At 39.3% G+C, this 19729-nt stretch overlaps 1 protein-coding gene across 14 annotated transcripts in view; it reads left to right on the top strand.

Annotated features, from left to right (window-relative positions):
• The window catches only part of MPHOSPH9 (M-phase phosphoprotein 9), a 60728-nt gene that overhangs the window by 24203 nt on the left and 16796 nt on the right, over window positions 1–19729 (top strand). For 13 of the 14 annotated variants that reach the window (XR_012374895.1, XR_003211717.2, XM_073881261.1 and 10 more), the window contains 5 exons: window positions 1865–1952; window positions 3517–3732; window positions 14905–14952; window positions 15855–15919; window positions 17356–17457. Coding sequence is in view for 12 of the 14 variants with exons in the window: in XM_073881261.1 (XP_073737362.1) it covers window positions 1865–1952; window positions 3517–3732; window positions 14905–14952; window positions 15855–15919; window positions 17356–17457 (519 nt within the window). In the remaining 2 variants the exon portion in view is untranslated. The remainder of the gene's footprint in view (window positions 1–1864; window positions 1953–3516; window positions 3733–14904; window positions 14953–15854; window positions 15920–17355; window positions 17458–19729) is intronic. The other variant, XM_073881258.1, reaches the window with a different exon arrangement.

The following is a 19729-nucleotide window of genomic DNA, read 5'->3' as shown; positions in this document are numbered from 1 at the left end:
CACTGACTCATTGTGGGCCAGCTGTGCTCTCAGATTGTTCTGTCACACGGTCTCCTACCACAATCGGTGTGGTGGTAAAAATAGGAAATTATAGTTAACACACCTACACTTGACTCTTTAGTGCTCTTTCTTTCAAGAACAGTTTTTTTTTTTTTTTAAGATTTTATTTATTTGACAGAGAGAGAGACACAGCGAGAGAGGGAACACAAGCAAGGGGAGCGGGAGAGGGAGAAGCAGGCTTCCTGCTGAGCAGGGAGCCCGATGAGGGGCTCGATCCCAGGACCCTGGGATCATGACCTGAGCCGAAGGCAGACGCTTAACGACTGAGCTACCCAGGCGCCCTCTTTCAAGAGCAGTTTCATCAGTATTTGATTTCTGCAGGGCATTAATGCACAGTGGTTAGGAGCGTGAACTCTGGAGTCACACTGACAGGTTTCAAATTCCAGTGATTGCTCACAACCCAGGAGGAATTCAGCTTCTCTGTTTTCTCATCTGTAAAATGATAATGATAGCAGTCCTAACTCATAGGATTGTGAGGATGAATGTAAAGTGCTTAACATAGACTTGGCATATAATCAGTGCCAAATAGATATTAGCTTTTATTCAGAATTCATTAACACCAAGTCAGAATGGCAACAGAATCCTAATGTGTATTTTGTGATTTTGAGGTTCTGTGATGAATGACTTTACGAAGGTCTTTAATTATAAGAATAATACATTCATGCTAATTTGGTAAAGTACAGAGGGATGTAATATGAAAGGTCTCCCTACCCAACCTCCATGCTTACATTCCAAACTTAAGTTTTATATCTTAGAAATCATAATGCACAGATGTATATATGTTTTTTTCTATAACAGAGATCAAGCTATTTTATGCAGTCTTTGCAGTCTTCTGTATCCTGTATTTTTAAATATAATTTTTTTAAAGATTTTATTTATTGGACAGAGAGAGAGAACGAGCACAAGCAGGGGGAGCAGCAGGCAGAGGGAGAGGGAGAAGCAGGCTCCCCGCTGAGCAGGGAGCCTGATGCGGGGCTCGATTACATGACCCTGGGATAATGACCTGAGCCAAAGGCAGATGCCTAACTGACTGAGCCATGCAGACACCCAAGAACCTTTTCATTTTGCAAACCTGACCCCTGCCCCCATTAAGCAACAACTCTCCAGCCTTTGGCACCCAGCATCCTACTTTCTATGAATTTGACACCTCATATGAACTTGGGAACCTTGTATAGGTGGACGTATACTTGTCCTTTTGTGTCTGGCCTATTTCACTTAGCATAGTGCCCTCAAGGTTCATCCATGTTATAGCAGGTGTTAGAATTTCATCCTTTTTTTTTTTTTTAAAGAAGGAGAGAGAGAGAATCTCAAGCAGGCTCTGTGCCCAGCACAGAGCCCGATGAGGGGCTTGATCTCACCAACCTGAATCAGGACCTGAGCTGAAATCAAAAGTCTGATGCTTAGCCAACTGAGCCACCCAAGCACCCCTAGAATTTCATCCTTTTTAAAGGGCTGAATACTACTCCATTGGATGGATAAACCACACTTTGTTTATCCATTCATCCTTCTGGACATTTGGGTTGCTTCCATCTTGGCTTGTGTGCACTTTGCTATTGTGAACATGGGTGTACAAATGTCTGTTCATATTTTAGCTTTTTTCACTTAACTATTAGGGATATTTTCATATTGTTATTTTCTCTGGAAAACAGTATCATCAATTTTATTGGGATATATTAAAATGACATCCTTAGTGTTCACTAACATTGGAGAATTTGTTTACATATTAGAGAATGAGATTTATAGCATGTTTTTAAGGGAAAGGATTTTATCTTCTAATTTTTTTGTTTGAATTTATGGTTTTTAGATGTGGCCACTTAGATAGTGCTCTGAATGAAGCTACCAGTCATGTGAGAACACTTGAAAATAAGAATAACTTACTGGAAATAGAAGTCGTAAGTACTCTTTTGTTGTTTAGTGGCTTAATGTTAAAAACTGAAACCTTTTTGTTAACCGAATTTTAGAGACAAATTAATAGTTTTATAAAAATATTGGCTATGTGTTTTTTTGTTGTTGTTAGGATGTCTTATTTATATTTTGAATGCTGCTGGCTTCATATGCTAGGATAAACTTTTACACTTTAAAATATTTATTTTTTTATTGGGATATAATTTACATATCATAAAACTCACTCTTTGGAAGTGTATAATCCTGTGGTTTTTAGTATATTTGCAAACTTGTGCAGCCGTCACCACAGTTAGTTTTAGAATATTTTCTCACTCAGAGAAACGCTGAATCCTTTAACTGTCAGTCTTTCCCTCCTAACTCCAAAACTCCTTCTCCCCAGTCCCTAGTAACCACTACTCTTCTTTCTCTTCTTTGGATTTGCCTATTCTGGACACTGGTGTAAATGGAATCATATATATGACCTTTTGTGTCTGGCTTCCTTCACTTAGCATGTTTTCAAGTTTTATCCATGTTGTAGCATGAATCGGTATTTCATTATTTTTTTATGGCTAAGTAACATTCCTTCTAGGGATAGACCATTTTTATCCATTCATCAGGTGATGGATGTTTTGGTTTTCATTTTTTGGATGTTATGAATGACAGTGCTATGAATATTTGTATACAAGATTTTATGTGGACTTGTGTTTTTATTTTTTTGAATGTATAACTGGAATGCATAAACTTAAATTTTTTTTCATTCATTATGAAGTTTTATTCTTCTATATGTAACTTTATAAGTAATGTTTCAATGGAAGATGCAGTTATGTTCTGTGCACTGTTTCTTTGTCTTTCTTTGATGTGTTTTTAGTTGTCTTTGTCTCCTAAACTGGAAGCTTCTTGAGGTCAGGGACTTGTCTTTCTTGCTAATCTTGTATTTCTGGCACTCTATTGCCTGGCACCTAGTGGATATTTAAGAAATGATTATTGAATGAATACTAACATATCAGATGTGTTTTGAATTTTCTCTTTTATTTTCCTAGTAAGTGAGAGAATAGGATAAGAAATGCTTTATTATTCTCTAAATATTAACATGGGGCAACAGATTCCAGCTGTGCTTTCAAAATAATTTTCCTGATAGCCATGGTTATTTTTTTCATTAAAGTGGCCTACAAGTGAGTCCAGCATTATAATGCCTCAAACACTGGTTTTTTTGTCTATACTTCATGATAATCTCATGAAGCTGGTTTTTAAAAAAATTTATTTATTTTAAAGATTTTGTTTTTAAGTAAACTCTCTACCCAGTGTGGGGCTCGAACTTACAACCCCAGGATCAAGAGTTGTATGCCTACTGCCTAAGCCAGCCAGGAGCCCCTGAAGTTGTTATTTTAGTAGAGTAATCCTTTTTAGTCTCCATCCCAAGGCATAACAAAATATTAAATTTGTGATTCCCATTTTAGGTTTTATTTTATTACTTTTCTTTTATAGTTTAATGTCCACAATTTGTTAAGTGCTTTTGAAACATCTGTATTTTTTAATTAAAAACAATTTATTATCTTTGTTTTTATTTTGTAGAGTGATTTCAGAGAACGCTTCAATGCAGCCAGCAATGCTTCCAAAATTTTGCAGGAACGGATTGAGGAAATGAGAATAAGTAATAAAGAAAAAGACAATACCATCATTCGACTAAAATCTCGACTGCAGGATTTAGAAGAAGCATTTGAGAATGCTTACAAACTCTCAGATGATAAAGAAGCGAGACTGAAACAAGAAAACAAAATGTTTCAAGATGTAAGTGACACATAATGGAAACTTAATGGCAGGGTAGGCTAAAAGTAATTTTAGATTTTTTTTTTTTAAAGATTTTGTTTATTTATTTGACAGAGAATGAGAGATAGAGAGCATGAGAGGGAAGAGGGTCAGAGAGTCAGAGGGAGAAGCAGCAGGGAGCCCGATTCAGGACTCGATCCCGGGACTCCAGGATCATGACCTGAGCTGAAGGCAGCCGCTTAACCAACTGAGCCACCCAGGCGCCCAGTAATTTTAGATGTTATACTCTTACAGGCAATTATGACTTTTTCCAAGTTTATTTTTGTGTAATGTAACTTTGCTGTAGCTGGAAATAATACACCCTCCTAATTGAGTCAGTTGGGTCTTATCTTGAAGCAGGAAGTCAGCTTTCAGAGCTGTGGTGTCACTCCCACGCCTTTTTGCCTCTAGCAGGTCAACTTTTGAGCTATCTTAAATCAACATCTGTGTGGCTGGATGGGTAAAATGAACCCCATTTAGAATAGGTTTGATTGAATATTTTCACTTTGCTATAATGTCACTTAAAATTTGGGTTTGTAGGGGCGCCTGGGTGGCTCAGTCGTTAAGCGTCTGCCTTCGGCTCAGGTCATGATCCCAGGGTCCTGGGATCGAGCCCAGCTTTGTGCTCCCTGCTCCGCGGGAAACCTGGTTCTCCCTCTCCCACTCCCCCTGCTTGTGTTCCCTCTCTCGCTGTGTCTCTCACTGCCAAATAAATAAAATCTTAAAAAAAAAAAAATTTGGATTTGTATAACATTGAGACTGCTTTGGGTTTGGGGTTGTATATCTTTTTTCTCAGGTTTTTCTTGATATCCTTTGTCATGGTACATAAAAAAAATCTGCAAGTATTTCAGCTGTTGAATTTTCTTCCTGATAGCTTTAGATTATTGTTGCTTTGATTTTTGTTATTGCTGTTGTTGCTTTGATTTTTTACATTTATTTTTATGAAGGTAATACATGCAAATGGTTTAAATAGGCAAATCTCAAATGAAAAACCTCCCCGCTACCTTGGTGTCCCCTACCTTAGAAGCCCTTACTATCAGCTCTTTTAGAGGTTTCTTCTAGCATTTTTCTCCATGTTTCTATGTAACAAACTTATATTGTTCTTTCTTTTCTCCCCCATCAATTTCAGACATTATATATTGACTTCCTTCTGTATAAGGAAGGTCACAGTTTAGCTTTTTTACACCATCTGCTCCCAATGCAAACACTTCTTTCTCCTTTCAATGTGATTAATATATTAAATTGATTTTGAGAAGCTATTCTTTTACATTTTAACAACTCTGAGATGTTGGTATACATCTTTATGCCATGGTGTTACTTAATTGGCAGCATTTCTTTCCCCTTTTAGTAGTAAGTAATAGTAAATAAAGTAATGGTATGATTTCTGTTCAGTGATGTCTTAGATTTAAAACAAGATGGATTATCATTTCCAGTTAAATCAGTATTCAGTATTTCTTATTGTCTGTGTAAATATTGTTCAGAGCTAAGCTGCAGTGTACAGTGATTACGTTTCCTTTCTCTAACAACTTATATTTTTCCTGGAATTGGTAATTGCCTTTTTTAAAACTGCTTAGTATCCTCTGTTTAGCACTTACACCCACCTCCAGATACTTTTGCTTCATTGTGAACTGCTTTCTCTTGAGGTCAGATACACAGATGTCTAGGACTTGACTTCATCATTCTGGGGATGGTCTTTGCTTGTTTTCCTGTATTAGATCTCTTTTTTTTTTATGATTTTTATTTATTTTAGAGAGGGAGAGAGTGGGGGGAGGAGCAGAGGGAGAGAGACAAGCAGACTGTGCTGTGAGTGCAGAGCCTGATGAGGGGCTTGATCCCAAGACCCTGAGATCAGAACCTGAGTCGAAATCATGAGTTGGACGCTCAGCCGACTGAGCCACCCAGGCGCCCCATGGATCTCTTGTGTGCATCCTGTGTCTTCTTTCTTGGTTTAATTCTGTTTTGCTAGAGTATATCTCTAGAAATACAGGGGAGATGAATACATGGGAGGATGTATGAAAAAGAATACATGGGAGATGAATTCTGAAGCCTTCTATATCTGAAAACATTTATAGTTTGCAGTCACGCTTTTAAAAAAGCACTTTAATTTTTAGAGCAGTTTTGGATTTATAGAAAAATTGAGAATGAAGTGCAGTGTTCCCATATACCCTGTACAGGTTCACCTGTTGTTAATGTCTTATATTAGTATGGTATGTTTGTAACAATTAATGAGCCAATATTGATACATAATTATTAAGTAAACTATTAAGTAAATTCCATAGCTTATTTAGATTTCCTTTGTTTTTACCTAATGTTCTTTTTCTGTTCCAGGATCCCGTATTACATTTAAGTATCATGTCTCCTTAGGCTCCTTTTGGCTATGACAGTTTCTGACTTTCCTTGTTTTGATGACCTGGACAGTTTTGAGGAGGACTAATCAGGGATTTTGTTGGATGTCCTTGGGATTTGTCTGATGTTTTTCTCATGCTTAGACTGTAGTTATGGGATATTGGGAGGAAAACCACAGAGGTAAAATACCATTTTCAGCACATCATATCAACAAGCCCTATGTTTTTTTATTTCCTTACTGTCAGTAAAGTTTTGGGAGAGAGTGGATATAAATACTCTGTTCAGGGCGCCTGGGTGGCTCAGTTGGTTAAGCGACTGCCTTCGGCTCAGGTCATGATCCTGGAGTCCCGGGATCGAGTCCCACATCGGGCTCCCTGCTCGGCGGGGAGTCTGCTTCTCCCTCTGACCCTCTTCCCTCTTGTGCTCTCTATCTCTCATTCTCTCTCTCTAATAAATAAATAAAATCTTTAAAAAAAAAATACTCTGTTCAGTATGTCATATTTGATTAGAACTTCACAAGATCTTGGTTATTACTGTTCTTATTCATGTATATTAACAGTATAATTTTTGTGTGTGAACACATGATGAGATCCTGACTTTTAAGACTTTTTGTATGTTTTACTTTTTTTTTTTTTTTTAAGATTTTATTTGAGAGAGAGTGAGTACAAGCAGAGTGAGGGGCAGAGGGACTAAGCAGACTCCCTGCTGAGCGAGGAGTCCCACACAGGGCTCCATCCCAGGACCCTGAGATCATGACCTGAGAAGTCAGACGCTTAACTTACTTAGCCACCCAGGTGCTCCTTGTATGTTTACTTTGACATAATACCAGAATTATAGATAGTTGCAAAAATTGTATAAAAGCTTTCCATATACCTTTCTTTTTTTTGTTTTTACGATTTTATTTATATGAGAGAGCAGAGTGAGAGAGAGATGGAGCACAAGCTGGGGGGAGCAGGAGAGGGAGAGGGAAAAACACACTACCCTCTGAGCAGGGAGTCCGACGTGGAGCTCAATCCCAGGGCCCTGGGATCATGACCTGAGCCAAAGGCAGATGCTTAACTGACTGAGCCACCCAGGCGCCCCTCCATATACCTTTCATCTTGAGTCTAAGTCTTTTTTTTTTTTTTTTTAAGATTTATTTGAGAGAGAGAGCATGAATGGGGGGGGCAGAGGGAGAGGGACAAGCAGACTCCTGCTTAGCGGGGAGCCTGATACTGGGCTCTATCCCAGGACCCTGAGATCATGACCTGAGCTGACGTCAGATGCTTAACTGACTGAGCCACCCAGGCATCTCATGATTCGAAGTCTTAACATTTAACAGTATGTGCTTCATCTATTTTTCGGTGGTTCCATGGGGCAGTGGCTGCCCTATTGGGCAGTGCAGATATAGAGAACACTTCCAGCATTGCAGAAAGTTCTGTTGGATGGCACAGTTGTAGAATATTCTTCAGTTTGGGTCTGTGTTTTGCACAGTTAGATTCAGGTTGTTAGAATGAATGCACAGGAATACCGCAGAAGGAAGCTGAGCCCTTCTTAGCACATCCTAGCAGGAGGCACATGTTAACGTTGTATTAACTCTGATCTCTTGGTTAAGGTGGTGTTTGCCAGGTGTCTCCACTGTAAAGTTCTATCTCCCCATTTGGAATTAAAAAGTATTAGGAGATAATATATGTGTATACACACACACACTTACACACTTTTTATTTAAATTAATTAGAATATAATGTATTATTGGTTTCAGAAGTGTTTGTATATCATTTTTGGAGAAATTTCTTTCAAGCCCTTTGTTCATTTTTTTTTTTTTTTTTAAAGATTTTATTTATTTGACAGAGAGAGACACAGCAAGAGAGGGAACACAAGCAGGGGGAGCGGGAGAGGGAGAAGCAGGCTTCCCACGGAGCAGGGAGCCCGATGCGGGGCTCGATCCCAGGACCCTGGGATCATGACCTGAGCCGAAGGCAGACGCTTAACGACTGAGCCACCCAGGCGCCCCCTTTGTTCATTTTTTAATTGGGTTATTTGTTTTTATTTTTTAATTTAAATTCAGTTAATTAACATATAATGTTTTACTGGTTTCAGAGGTAGAGATCAGTGATTCATCAGTCTTATATAATACCCAGAGCTCATTATATCACATGCCCTTCTTAATGTACATCACCCAGTTACCCCATTTCCCCCCCAGCCCCCCAGCAACCCTCAGTTTGTTTCCTATGATTAAGAGTCTCTTATGGTTTGTCTTCCTCTCTGGTTTTGTCTTGTTTTATTTTTTCCTCTCTTCCCCTATGATTCTCTGTTTTGTTTCTTAACTTCCACACAGGAGTGAGATCATATGATAATTGTCATTCTCTGATTGACTTCTTTTGCTTAGCATAATACTCTCTAGTTCCATCCACATCGTGGCAAATGGCAAGATTTCTTTTTTGATGGCTGCATAATATTCCATGGTATATATATTGTATATATATAACACATGTTCTTTATCCATTCATCTGTCGATGGACATCTGGGCTCTTTCAATAGTTTGTCTATTGTGGACATTGCTGCTATGAACATTGGGGTGCAGGTGCCCCTTTGGATTACTACATTTGTATCTTTCGGGTAAATACCCAGTAGTGCAATTGCTGGGTCATAGGGTAGCTCTGTTTTCAACTTTTTGAGGAACCTCCGTACTGTTTTCCAGATTGGCTGCACCAGCTTGCATTCCCACCAACAGTGTAGGAGGGTTCTATTAGGGGATATTTTAAGACTTTGTAAATCACCTTTCTCTCATCAAACTTTTACCCACTAGCTTTAGCATCCACTGAGGAGTCTTTCCTGAAACAAGTAATTACTGTTGTGGTTGCCAAATGGTGGTTCTTCTATTACTCCTTCTACATTTTACTGAAAGGAGGAGCTCTCCGCTCTCTGTTATTTATATTAGTGTGGATTCACGAATTCTTATTTTGTTCAGTGAGTTACAGTTCTTTTTTGTTGTTGTTGTTATAGTTATAATTTTGATGCTTGCATTGTCCTAGTTTTGGCCAGTAAGATAAGTGTCAGGCTGGTTGACTCCTGTGTCCTTTGGACATGTTCGTGTCATTCTTTGAGCATTATCCAGCAAGATATTCCAGGCTCATCTTGTACTTTCCCAGTCCCAGCCCTAAATCAGTCATTTTTCCATGGAGCCCTGGTTCCTTTAGGTGGAAAATAATATTTAGAAATGAAGATCTAGGGGCGCCTGGGTGGCTCAGACAGTTAAGTGTCTGCCTTCAGCTCAGGTCATGGTCCCGGGGTCCTGGGATCGAGCCCCGCGTCTGGCTCCCTGCTGAGCGGGAAGCCTGCTTCTCCCTCCCCCTTTGCCTGCCGCTCCCCCTGCTTGTGCTCTCTCTCTCTTTGTGTCAAATAAAAAATAAAAAAAAAAATAAAAAAAAAAAAAAAAGAGAAAGGAAGATCTAACACTAGGTATGTTCACTGCTACTGGGATGCCATCGTTTTTAATTATTCATCAACTCACTGTAGTTATGTCAGAGTAACATGAAACAGCACGGGATCACTGGAGTGTTGTTTTGAGCTGAAATTATATGAATGTTGCCAGTGATAACACTGTCTTCCTTTGCATTTATCATGTCGAATATTTTAAGCGTAGGGAAAGGTATACCGGGTGACACATAGAACATCCGTATATTTTAAGCGCAGGGAACGGTATACCAGGTGACACGTAGGACACCCGCACACCAGCCGTCCTCAAATACAACTGAAATACCCTCTTCCAGGCCTTTCTCTTCTGCCTGCTGTGCTGAATGTGCTGTTGGTTTTCCCCTTGCATTTCTACTTTTGCTCCATATGCATGTGTCTGTAAACAATATATAGTAATGTCTGATGTATCCTTAAACTGTATATGAATTGTATTGTACCACATATACTTTCCTGCAACCTTTTTTTTTTTTAAGTAGGTTCCATGCCCAAAATGGGGCTCGAACTCATGACCCCAAAAAAGAGTCACAGACTCTACCCAGTGAGCCAGCCAGGTGCCCCTCCTACAACCTGTTTTTCCATAGTATTGTTTCTGAGATTTACCATGTTGATACATGCAGCTTTTACTCATTTTTATTTAAACATATTTGAAGTTTTTCAGGTATATGAAAAGAATATTACATGTGGACCCACCACTCATCTTCAGATTTAAAATACAACAGATACAGTTGAAGCCCCCCACCCCCCATGTACCCATTTCTGCTCACCCCTGCCTTCCTGGGAGTGACTGATCTGAACAGTGTGAATGTCTTCCCATGTCTGTGTCTTACACGTGCTGTATGCTTAATCAGTTTTATTTGGCATATTGTAGAGCTTTTTATAAGTGCTGTCACACTGTTTTTACTATTCTGCAACTTTTTTCATTGGTAAGATCTATTCAAGCAGATGCATTAGCACTAGTTCATTTGTTCTCATCCTTGTGTAGTAGTCCAGTCACTCTGAATCTTCCACAATTATCTATTTTCCTTTTGTCAGTTTCTTTTTCTTGCTCTTTTTTTCTTTTAAAGATTTTATTTATTTATTTGACAGAGAGAGACACAGCGAGAGAGGGAACACAAGCAGGGGGAGTGTGAGAGGGAGAGGAAGTGGGAGAGGCTTCCTGCCGAGCAGGGACACCGATGTGGGGCTCGATCCCAGGACCCTGGGATCATGACCTGAGCCGAAGGCAGCCGCTTAACGACTGAGCCACCCAGGCACCCCAACATTCCATTTGTTTAAATAATCTCAAAGGCCTGCCCAGGTTCAAGGGAAGAAGAAATAGATACCACCTCTTGATGGGTGTGGCAAGGTTCTGGAAGACTGAGCAGATATTGTTGCTGCCATTTTGAGGATATATAGTCTGTCCCCTGAACCTAGGTACGTCTGTGTGTAGTGGCTGGGACTTAGAATATGAACAGTCATCTTCATTAGATATTGCTAAATTGCTCTCTGAAATGGTTTTACCAGTTCATTTTCCCACCAGTAATGTATGAGAATTCTTATTTTCTAGATTATTTCCAATGCTTGCTATTGTCAGACCTCTTAATTTTTGCCAGTCTGTTTGATGTGAAATGGTTAATTAATATGTATTGCAGTTCTCTTCCCTTGTGGCTTGCATTTCACCTGGTGTTATCTTTTGTGGGGTACAAGTTTTGTATTTTATTTTTTTAAGATTCTATTTATTTATTTGAGAGAGAGAGCGAGAGCACAGGTAGAGGGGCAGAGGGAGAGGGAGAAGCAGGCTCCCTGCTGAGCAGGAAGCCAACGTGGGGCTCCATCCCAGAACCCTGAGATCATGACCTGAGTGGAAGGCAGATGCTTAACTGACTGAGCCACCCAAGTGCCCCCAAGTTTTGTATTTTGATGTCCAAAATACAGTCTTTTCATTTCTGGTTTGGGCCTCTTTTATGTCTTGTGTACAGAATCTTTTCCTACTCAAGGATCAGAAAATTACTATCCTGTATATTGCCTTCCAAAATTATACAGCCTTTCTTTATACATTTAGGCCTTTAATCTACCCCCAGATTGCCTCTTATGTGTGGTGTGAGATAGGGATTGAACGTGGTTGTTTTTTCAAACGATTAACCAAGTGTCACAGCACCATTTTTTTAAAAAGTTCATTTATTTAAGCAATCTCTGCACCCAGTGTGGGGCCTGAACTCACGACCCCAGCATTGAGAGCCGCACGCTCCACTGATTGAGCCAGCCAGGCGTCCCTGATGGCACCATTTTTTAATAGAGTATTTTTTCCCTACTGACTTCTAATGCCGCTTCTGTTGTATATTATGTTGCTTTCCTGGATGAGTCCGTTTTGGGCTTCCCTAGTTTGTTTCACTGGTTTATTTGTCCCTGAAAGGAAACTACATCATCTTAATAGCATTTTATAAGGAGCTTTGATTTTTGGTGTACTGCTTCCTTAACTTCTTTTTTATCTTTTAAAAATTATTTTTGCCATTTTATTTCATGTAAATATTACTGTCGGCTTATCACATTTTATAAAAAAAAAAAAACAACTGCGTTTGGAGCAGTTGGCTGACTCAGTTGGTGGAGCATGTGATCCTTGATCTCAGGGTTTTGAGTTTCACCCACCTGGGTGAAAAGATTACTTCAAAAAAAACAAAGCAGGGGTGCCTCGTCGCAAGCTCTTCCAACTGAGCCAGCCAGGTGCCCCTATTTCTTGAATTTTTAACATTATCCATAATTATCATGGATGAAGATTTAGGTCCTTCACATGTCATTTGGCTAAGAGTATAGAATTCTAGGGTGTATTTTCTTCCCATCAGATTCTTAAAGATTTTGTCCCATTGTTTTATGTTGCCATGAGAATATACCTGATGACTGAGTCTCTTCCTTTCTCCCCCTGCCCCAATCCTGTGTCTTTTGTGTTTTCTCCTTTCCCCCCATCTCTCTTATTTTGAAAGCTTTAAGCCTACAGAAAAATGGTACAGGTGGTATGACGAAAACCTCTGTATATTCCTTGTCTAGTTCACCAACTGTGAATATTTTACCACATTTGCTTTATGTCTTCACAACATTATAGATTTTTTTCCTTTCGCCAAACAATTTGGGAGTGAATTACAGACACTTGAGATTTCACTCCTAAATACTTCAACAGGTGCTCCTCAGAACAAGGACATTCTCCTACGAAATCTCAACACGGTTCTCACACTCGGGGAATTTAATATTGATGCAATACTAGCATCTAATATACAGTCTGTGTTCAGATTTCCCCAGTTGTCTAAATAATGTCCGTCATAGGTGTTTTGGTTTTTGCTTTTTAATTCACACTCCAATCAAGGACCACACATTACGTTTAGTAAGTGCATTTCTCATTCCTTATAAATGAGTTCAAAGCTCCTTCTGAAAGTTTTAGCATCTTATCCTTGGTACCCTTAAATTCCATAATATTATATGTCTTGATACAAGTCTTTTTTCACTCACTGTTGGAGGCACAGATTCTTCCAATCTGGAAATTAATGTCCTTTGGTTCTATAGACTTGCTAATGTTATTTCTCTGTTGATTTCCTTCCTTCCTTCTCTGTTCTCTTTCTCTGGAACTTTTGCCAGTAGATGTTGTATTGCATGGGTTGATTTTCTAAGACTTTTGTGTGCTTTAGTTTCCATCATGGCCTCTCTGTTCTTTATCTCCTTGTCTTAGTATTACATTTATTTTTGCTCTCATTTCTAGCTTCTAAGAGCTGTTTCTCGTTCTTCAGTTGCTAGTTTTCCATTGCTTTCTGGTCTTGTTTTATGAATATAACCCTGATTTCTCTGAGGATATTACTAGCTTTTTAAATGCTTTCTTTAGTTTTGATTTATTATTTTTTCTGAGTTAACCTTTCATTTTGAAGTCAGCTTCATATTGGATGTTTTTGCTTTTTTTTTTAAAAAAAAGTGTTGGTTCTTTTACTGTAGACTCACATTTAAGGGGGAGGCGGTCAAAGGCCATTTGGAGACTCTGTGCACAGATGGGGCCTATTTCCTACTAGCCTAGTAGCCTGTCCGTATAAGCAGTCATAGAGTGACGGACCAGCCGTTTGGTTAGGGAACCTCCAGATGTGAGTATGTAGAAGTCTATTTTCTGGGATTGTTTGGTTTACCCGAAGAAGAGTCCCCCAGTCTCTTGTCATGCTCTGGTGGCAGTGAGGGATGGGGAGCCAAGGTGGTTTTTTTTGTTTGTTTTAAACTTTTCCTTAATCATCATCTCCTTATCCCTTTGCTTCTTCCACTTGTTAGACTTGGGTTTCCGGAGTGGCATTCGTCTCTCACTCACATTTCCGGTGTCCTGTCGCCTGGCTGGGCGGGCCACTGCTGTCCTAGGCGCTAGCCACTCAACTTAAGGACTTTTAACCAGCTCCCTTTGGCCAGCCTGTGCTTCCACCCTGCCTGCTACTGAACCTGAGAGTCAAGTGCTGAGCCTCTCCGGGTTCTGAAGATACCAGCCGGCTCGCCGTTAGCATCCCGTTTACAGGCACCGAAGCTTACAGCTCCTCTGCCTTGTTGCATCTTCATTGAGATCGCTCCTTTGTTGCACTCAACTCTTGGTTTCTCTGTAACTGCCTCATTGTTACTTTAGTGGGGTCTTGGGATAAAAAGAAAATTCTTTGACCCTGTCTTCTTTAATAAGTCTCACACGTATGTATTTTTAAGGAAATTACCTAAGTATATTAGACTTGGGATGTTGCCTTTCCTCTGTGGAATTTATAAAAAAGAAGTATACAATTCGAAAAAATGCAAATTTTAATCTTTCAAAATACTGCTTACTTAAAGGGTCTTGACCGATGGTATGTAATTTTTGTTTTTATTTTGAAAAAATTCAAACTTAGGGAAAACTTGTAAGCGTGGTCCTGTTCCTTTTACCTAGGATCAGAGTTGTTAGCATTTTGCCATATTTGCTTCATCACCTCCTGTATAGATATGTTCGTTCACATACGCATTTTTTTTTCTTGAACCATTTGAGAGTAAGTTGTGAACATTATGCCCCTTTAGCCCTACATTTTGGTATGTATTTCCTAAGAACAAGGGCCTTCACAATTTAGCAACAAATTGCTAAACAAATGCAACAAATTGCTTGTGCAATTCACATCTAAATTACTATTTTATGGCACTTTTTTTTCCAGTTCAGGATCCAACCCAGAATCATGCCTTATATTCACTGCTCTTACGCCTCTAGTCACCTTCAATCTGGAACAGAGTGTTAACCTTTCTGTTTCAAGACCTTAGCATATTTGAAGAGTATGGACAGCTATTTTATAGACGATCTCTGAGTTGATATTATAATGTTTAATTTTGTGGTACATTTGTTTTTCCCTGTAGCTCTTAGGAGAATATGAGTCCCTTGGAAAAGAACACGAAAGAGTAAAGGTAATGGTTGATCACTCATGTTCTGAGCTTTGCGGAGGGGCAGAAGCACCGGGTTGGAAATGAAGGGGGCTGACCCCTCCGTTGTTCCCATCCTCCATCCCCATTTAGCTGCTTGAGTGAGACCAGTCGCTTCATCTTCTCTATCAGTATCCCTGTTTTCAAATATTTGCCCACTTAAGTCATAAATTTTCAGATCTGTGTTAACAAATATTGAATGGCCATTGCATTTGAGATGAGTTGAGATGAAACTTTTAGAAGAGTATAAGGTATGATATACATGTAAATAATTATTTAATAATATTTAAATACAAAGCTTTTTAAAGCATTTGCTTTTTGTGGTGGTGAATTTATTGATTTTGTTTGATTTCTTAATGGAAGCTTTGGGAACTACATATTTGAATTCAGTGAAACCCCACAGTGATGCTGTAAGTGGGGTCCAAAGTATTCCTGTTGCATAGGATACAGGGTTGTGGTCATTCAGGGTTAGAGGAAGGCAGGGAGGTGTTCTGGGGGCTCGGGAGCCGGTCACGACATCTGAAATCTCACCAGCACAGGTATCTGTTTTGCCATTTACTGAGGTTTTTGGGCAAGCTGTGGCTAAAACATGTCCATTTTAACACTGGATTACTTGTAATCATAATCAAGCAAAGCTTAATAAGCTATACCTGTTATTACAGGGGATGTATGTACGGCTCTTTGTATAAACCAGTGTTTTGTTCTCTCCCGTTTTTCCCTTGAATTATACACTGGCTCATGGTTGATGCTATATTTGCTGAGTATCTGCATAATTCTTTTTGTAGCTCTCTGGTGTAGTCTTAGATTGGTTTCATATTATGTATTTTAAAGTAAAATGAATATATCCTGAATATTTCAGTTATCGAATTTTTCCTTTATCTTCATAGGATATATTAAATACAACTGAGAACAAATTGCTTGATGCACATACTCAGATTTCTGATTTGAAAAGGTAAAATGTATTCTCTTACTAATAAGATAATGATGCCTCTATTGTTCTTTTAGCATTTAAATATGTGTCTGTACTGAAAGCAATGAAAAGAAAGTTTTTCTTGAGGACTTTTAGGCACTTTGAGATCAGGTTTTATCCTAATCTTCCCCTGACCTGGAAATACATTTGATTTTAACCGAAGAAGATTTTTTTTTTTTTAAAGATTTTATTTTTTTATTTGACAGAGCCACACTGAGAGAGGGAACACAAGCAGGGGGGAGTGGGAGAGGGAGAAGCAGGCTTCCCGCTGAGCAGGGAGCCCCATGCGGGGCTCAATCCCAGGACCCTGGGATCATGACCCAAGCTGAAGGCAGACACTGAACGACTGAGCTACCCGGGTGCCCCGTAGCCGAAGAAGATTTTTAAACAATTAGAGTATATTGGTGGTTGTGTTTGAGGAGTGTGCATTTCCTGAGACATTATGTGTTTCATTATGCAAATGATTAGATATTTCTAATTGGCTTTGGAGCATGTTTTTGTATTTGCATTTGGAGATGTGTCCCTTATTTGGAGATTTTACTGCACTCCTCATGACTTCCATCGGAGAGAACATGAACGCTGTCCGGCCTTCTCATCTGCTCAGGTCTTTTCTGTGATGCATTCAGTTCTGCTGATAGCTTCCTTATCAGATTGGCATAAAGTGTCAGCCCGTTAGAGCTATTCTTTCTCAAACCTTCCTTGCATCAGGGTAGGCAAGAATTTGAGCTTAAAAGATGAGACAAAGACATATGCGCAGTTTAAAAGAACAGAAAGAATGCCAAGATAACCTCAAAGCAATTAATTGGCCAGAGTCCTATTTTCTGTTCGTTAACTTGAAAATAGGCTTTTATTCTGAACATGGCACAGATGAGGTGAGTTGTCTATAGATAGAGAGTGTTCAAGATAGTTTAGCCTCTGTGTCTTTTAAAAAAATTAGGAAGTTCTTACTAGCTCTTTTATTGGATATTAAACCTTCCTTTTTTGTGAAAACATTACCTATGTATATTTTGTATGCGTGAATATGTATGTTTAGAATTAAATATGTTAGAATTGTAATTTATCTGAATCCTTGAATTTATTTTGTTTTTTAATTTCATTTATACCGTGTTTTGATTTGTAGTCAAATGTATAAATTTTTTTAATTTGTCTACATAAAGTCCATTTGTTGTTTCCTTGTCCTTCAATTGTAGTATATGGTGTGTTTCTTTGTAGAGTTTAATGTACTTGCCTTTCAGTTTATGTTCCAATTTTGCTCAGCTTTTATGCTTACTGGTGGCATTTTATTATGAAAAAGGTTTACAGACCAGCGGTTCTTCTGTCACCCCTTTTCTAGAAGCATCTGTTAAATAAATAAGTAATTTGTAGTTGAGCTATATTTTAAATTGTGTACTTAATTTCTCTTTTTACTTTTGAATTAGAACAATTTCAAAACTTGAAGCTCAGGTCAAGCAAGTAGAGCATGAAAATATGTTAAGTCTTCGCCATAGTTCTAAAACTCCCATGAGATCCTCACGTGCCAAGTAAGTTATTTTGTTTAATCTCTGTAAAGCTAGAAATAAGTGCACCCTTTTATTAAACTGAGAAGCTCCTCTGTCTAAGTCATAAGGAAGTCAGAGTTAAATCTCATTATAGAATGTAGATGTGTAAAAGCATCTAATTATGGGGCGCTTGGTGGGGCTCAGAGCATTCGACTCTTGATCTTGGGGTGGTGAGTTGGAGCCCCACGTTGGGTGCAGAGCTTACTTAAAAAACAGAAAAGTAAAACCATCTAATTATTAGATATCATAAAACCTCTCATGTGGGGGCATTTGCCAAAAGGACGAAATAGAATCAGATTGGGTGTAAAGAGACTTGGAATGTTTTGTTTGTTGACTGTGCCCAGCTGTGTGACCTTAGGCAAATCGCTTAATTTTTTTTGGAGCTCAATTATCTCTAAAAACAAGGACATTGAGCTAGAACATCTCAAAAGATCTTTTAGCCCTAAAATTCCAGAAATTTTATTCCTGTGCTAATGGGCAGACCTATGAAGATCTTCATAGGTCGTATGAATTTTTCTTTTTAGTTTTTTATTCAAAATTAGCTCTGCTATAATCTCAGAGCATTATCTTGATACATTTATAGAGTAGTTTTTTTCATATTAGATTGGGTTTTAGTATGATTTTGTAAAGAATAAATGAGTAGATCATAAGGTCATAGTATTGATGTGTATGAGAAAGATTGTTAAATTGTAAACTTTAACCTTTCTGGTCATTGTCAAATGAGAAACTTCCTCTAGATCCTTGTTCATTGACCTTAAGTTAGAACATAGTGAATTATTTAAAGAAAAAATTTTGTAAATTCCTGAAATTGAACATTTGAGAGACAACAAGAGTGGGGTGAGATTGGGGTCAGGGAAGGCCTTTCTGTGGAGGTGACTTACGTGGGCAGGGAGGTAAGCCTTGTGCTGAGTTGTTGGTGTGGGAGGCATGAGGGAGGGGCCTGTTCCAGGCAGAGAAATGAGCTTTACTACGTCCATAGGTAGGAAAGAGCTTAACATGTTTTAAAGAACCTGGAGGAAGCTTGTGTGACCTGAATATTGCCAGCAAGGGGTGAATGAGCGCCGGATGAAATCATAGACTGTCATACATCGCTTTCTAAGCGATGGTCAAGAGTTTGGATTTTACTCTTCAGTCTGTTGGGAAGCCTTTGAAAGGTTTTATGTGGTAAAATTAGGTCGTCTGATTTTTTTTTCTTTTTTTTTGAGAAAGAACCCGAGCGAACAGGGTGGGAGGGACAGAGGGAGAGTGGGAGGAGAATCTTAAGCAGGCTCCAGGCGCAGCGCAGAGCCCAGTGCGGGCGTAACTTCAGGACCCTGGGGTCATGACCTGAGCTGAAATCAAGAGTCGGACGCTTAACTGACTGAGCCACCCAGGTGCCGCTGATTTCTATATTTTTAATGCACCTGCCAGGAGAAGATGGCGAGGAAACGTAGCAGCAGACACACTGATTAGGCGATTGTGGTGTTAGGAGAAACGGTGTTCACTGAGTGCTGGCCATAGAAATGGACAGAAGAGGAGGGTCTGCAAGAGATTCTGGATATAGAATCCACATAGAAATGGACAGAAGAGGAGGGTCTGCAAGAGATTCTGGATATAGAATCCACCGAACGTGGTTAAGAATGAGATGACAAGATTAAAAGGGAGGTGTCTGATAATTCCTTGGTTTCTGTCTTGAGCAACTCCGGGCGCCATATATTGAACTAGGGAAGAAATGGGAAGGGCTGACCGTGGTATCGATAAGGGATCAGAATTTCCATTTCGAGTATTTTAGTTTGAGATTCATACGAATTCCAAGTGGGAATCAAGCAGGTGATTATAAATTTACATTTGGAATTCAGAAATAGGGTCTTAGGCTAGAGTTACAAATTTTAGAATTATTCTGTAGTGCTTGACTCTGGGATAGATGATGGGTGTGTGGTGGGAGGTTGGTGTAGGATGAAGCTCTGAGGAGCCCCGATGTCTTGATGTTGGGGCCAGAAGGAGTTGGCACAAGAACCTGAGAAAGAGCTGCCAGGGCACTCGGAGGAACCCTGAAGTGGCCAGTGGTGTAGACACTGCCGAGAGAGCACCTGAGGGGACTGGTGACCCCTAGGTGCGCCAGCCAGGCCTTGATGGCCTGGAGAGTGGTTTGCGTGGAGGGACAGATGTGCACATCCGTTGGGAAGGTTGTGTAGAGTGAGTGAAAGTGGCCTATATGTCTAGCGGCTGGAACATTAATATATTGTGATATATTTATGTATGGTGCTATGTGGTG

This window comes from Callorhinus ursinus, unplaced genomic scaffold (genome assembly GCF_003265705.2).
Source record: "Callorhinus ursinus isolate GAN/ISIS: 27379988/994484 unplaced genomic scaffold, GSC_fseal_2.0 scaffold41, whole genome shotgun sequence".
NCBI lineage: Eukaryota > Metazoa > Chordata > Mammalia > Carnivora > Otariidae > Callorhinus > Callorhinus ursinus.
Note: the sequence above shows the minus strand (reverse complement) of the source record. Positions and strands in the feature narration are given on the sequence as shown.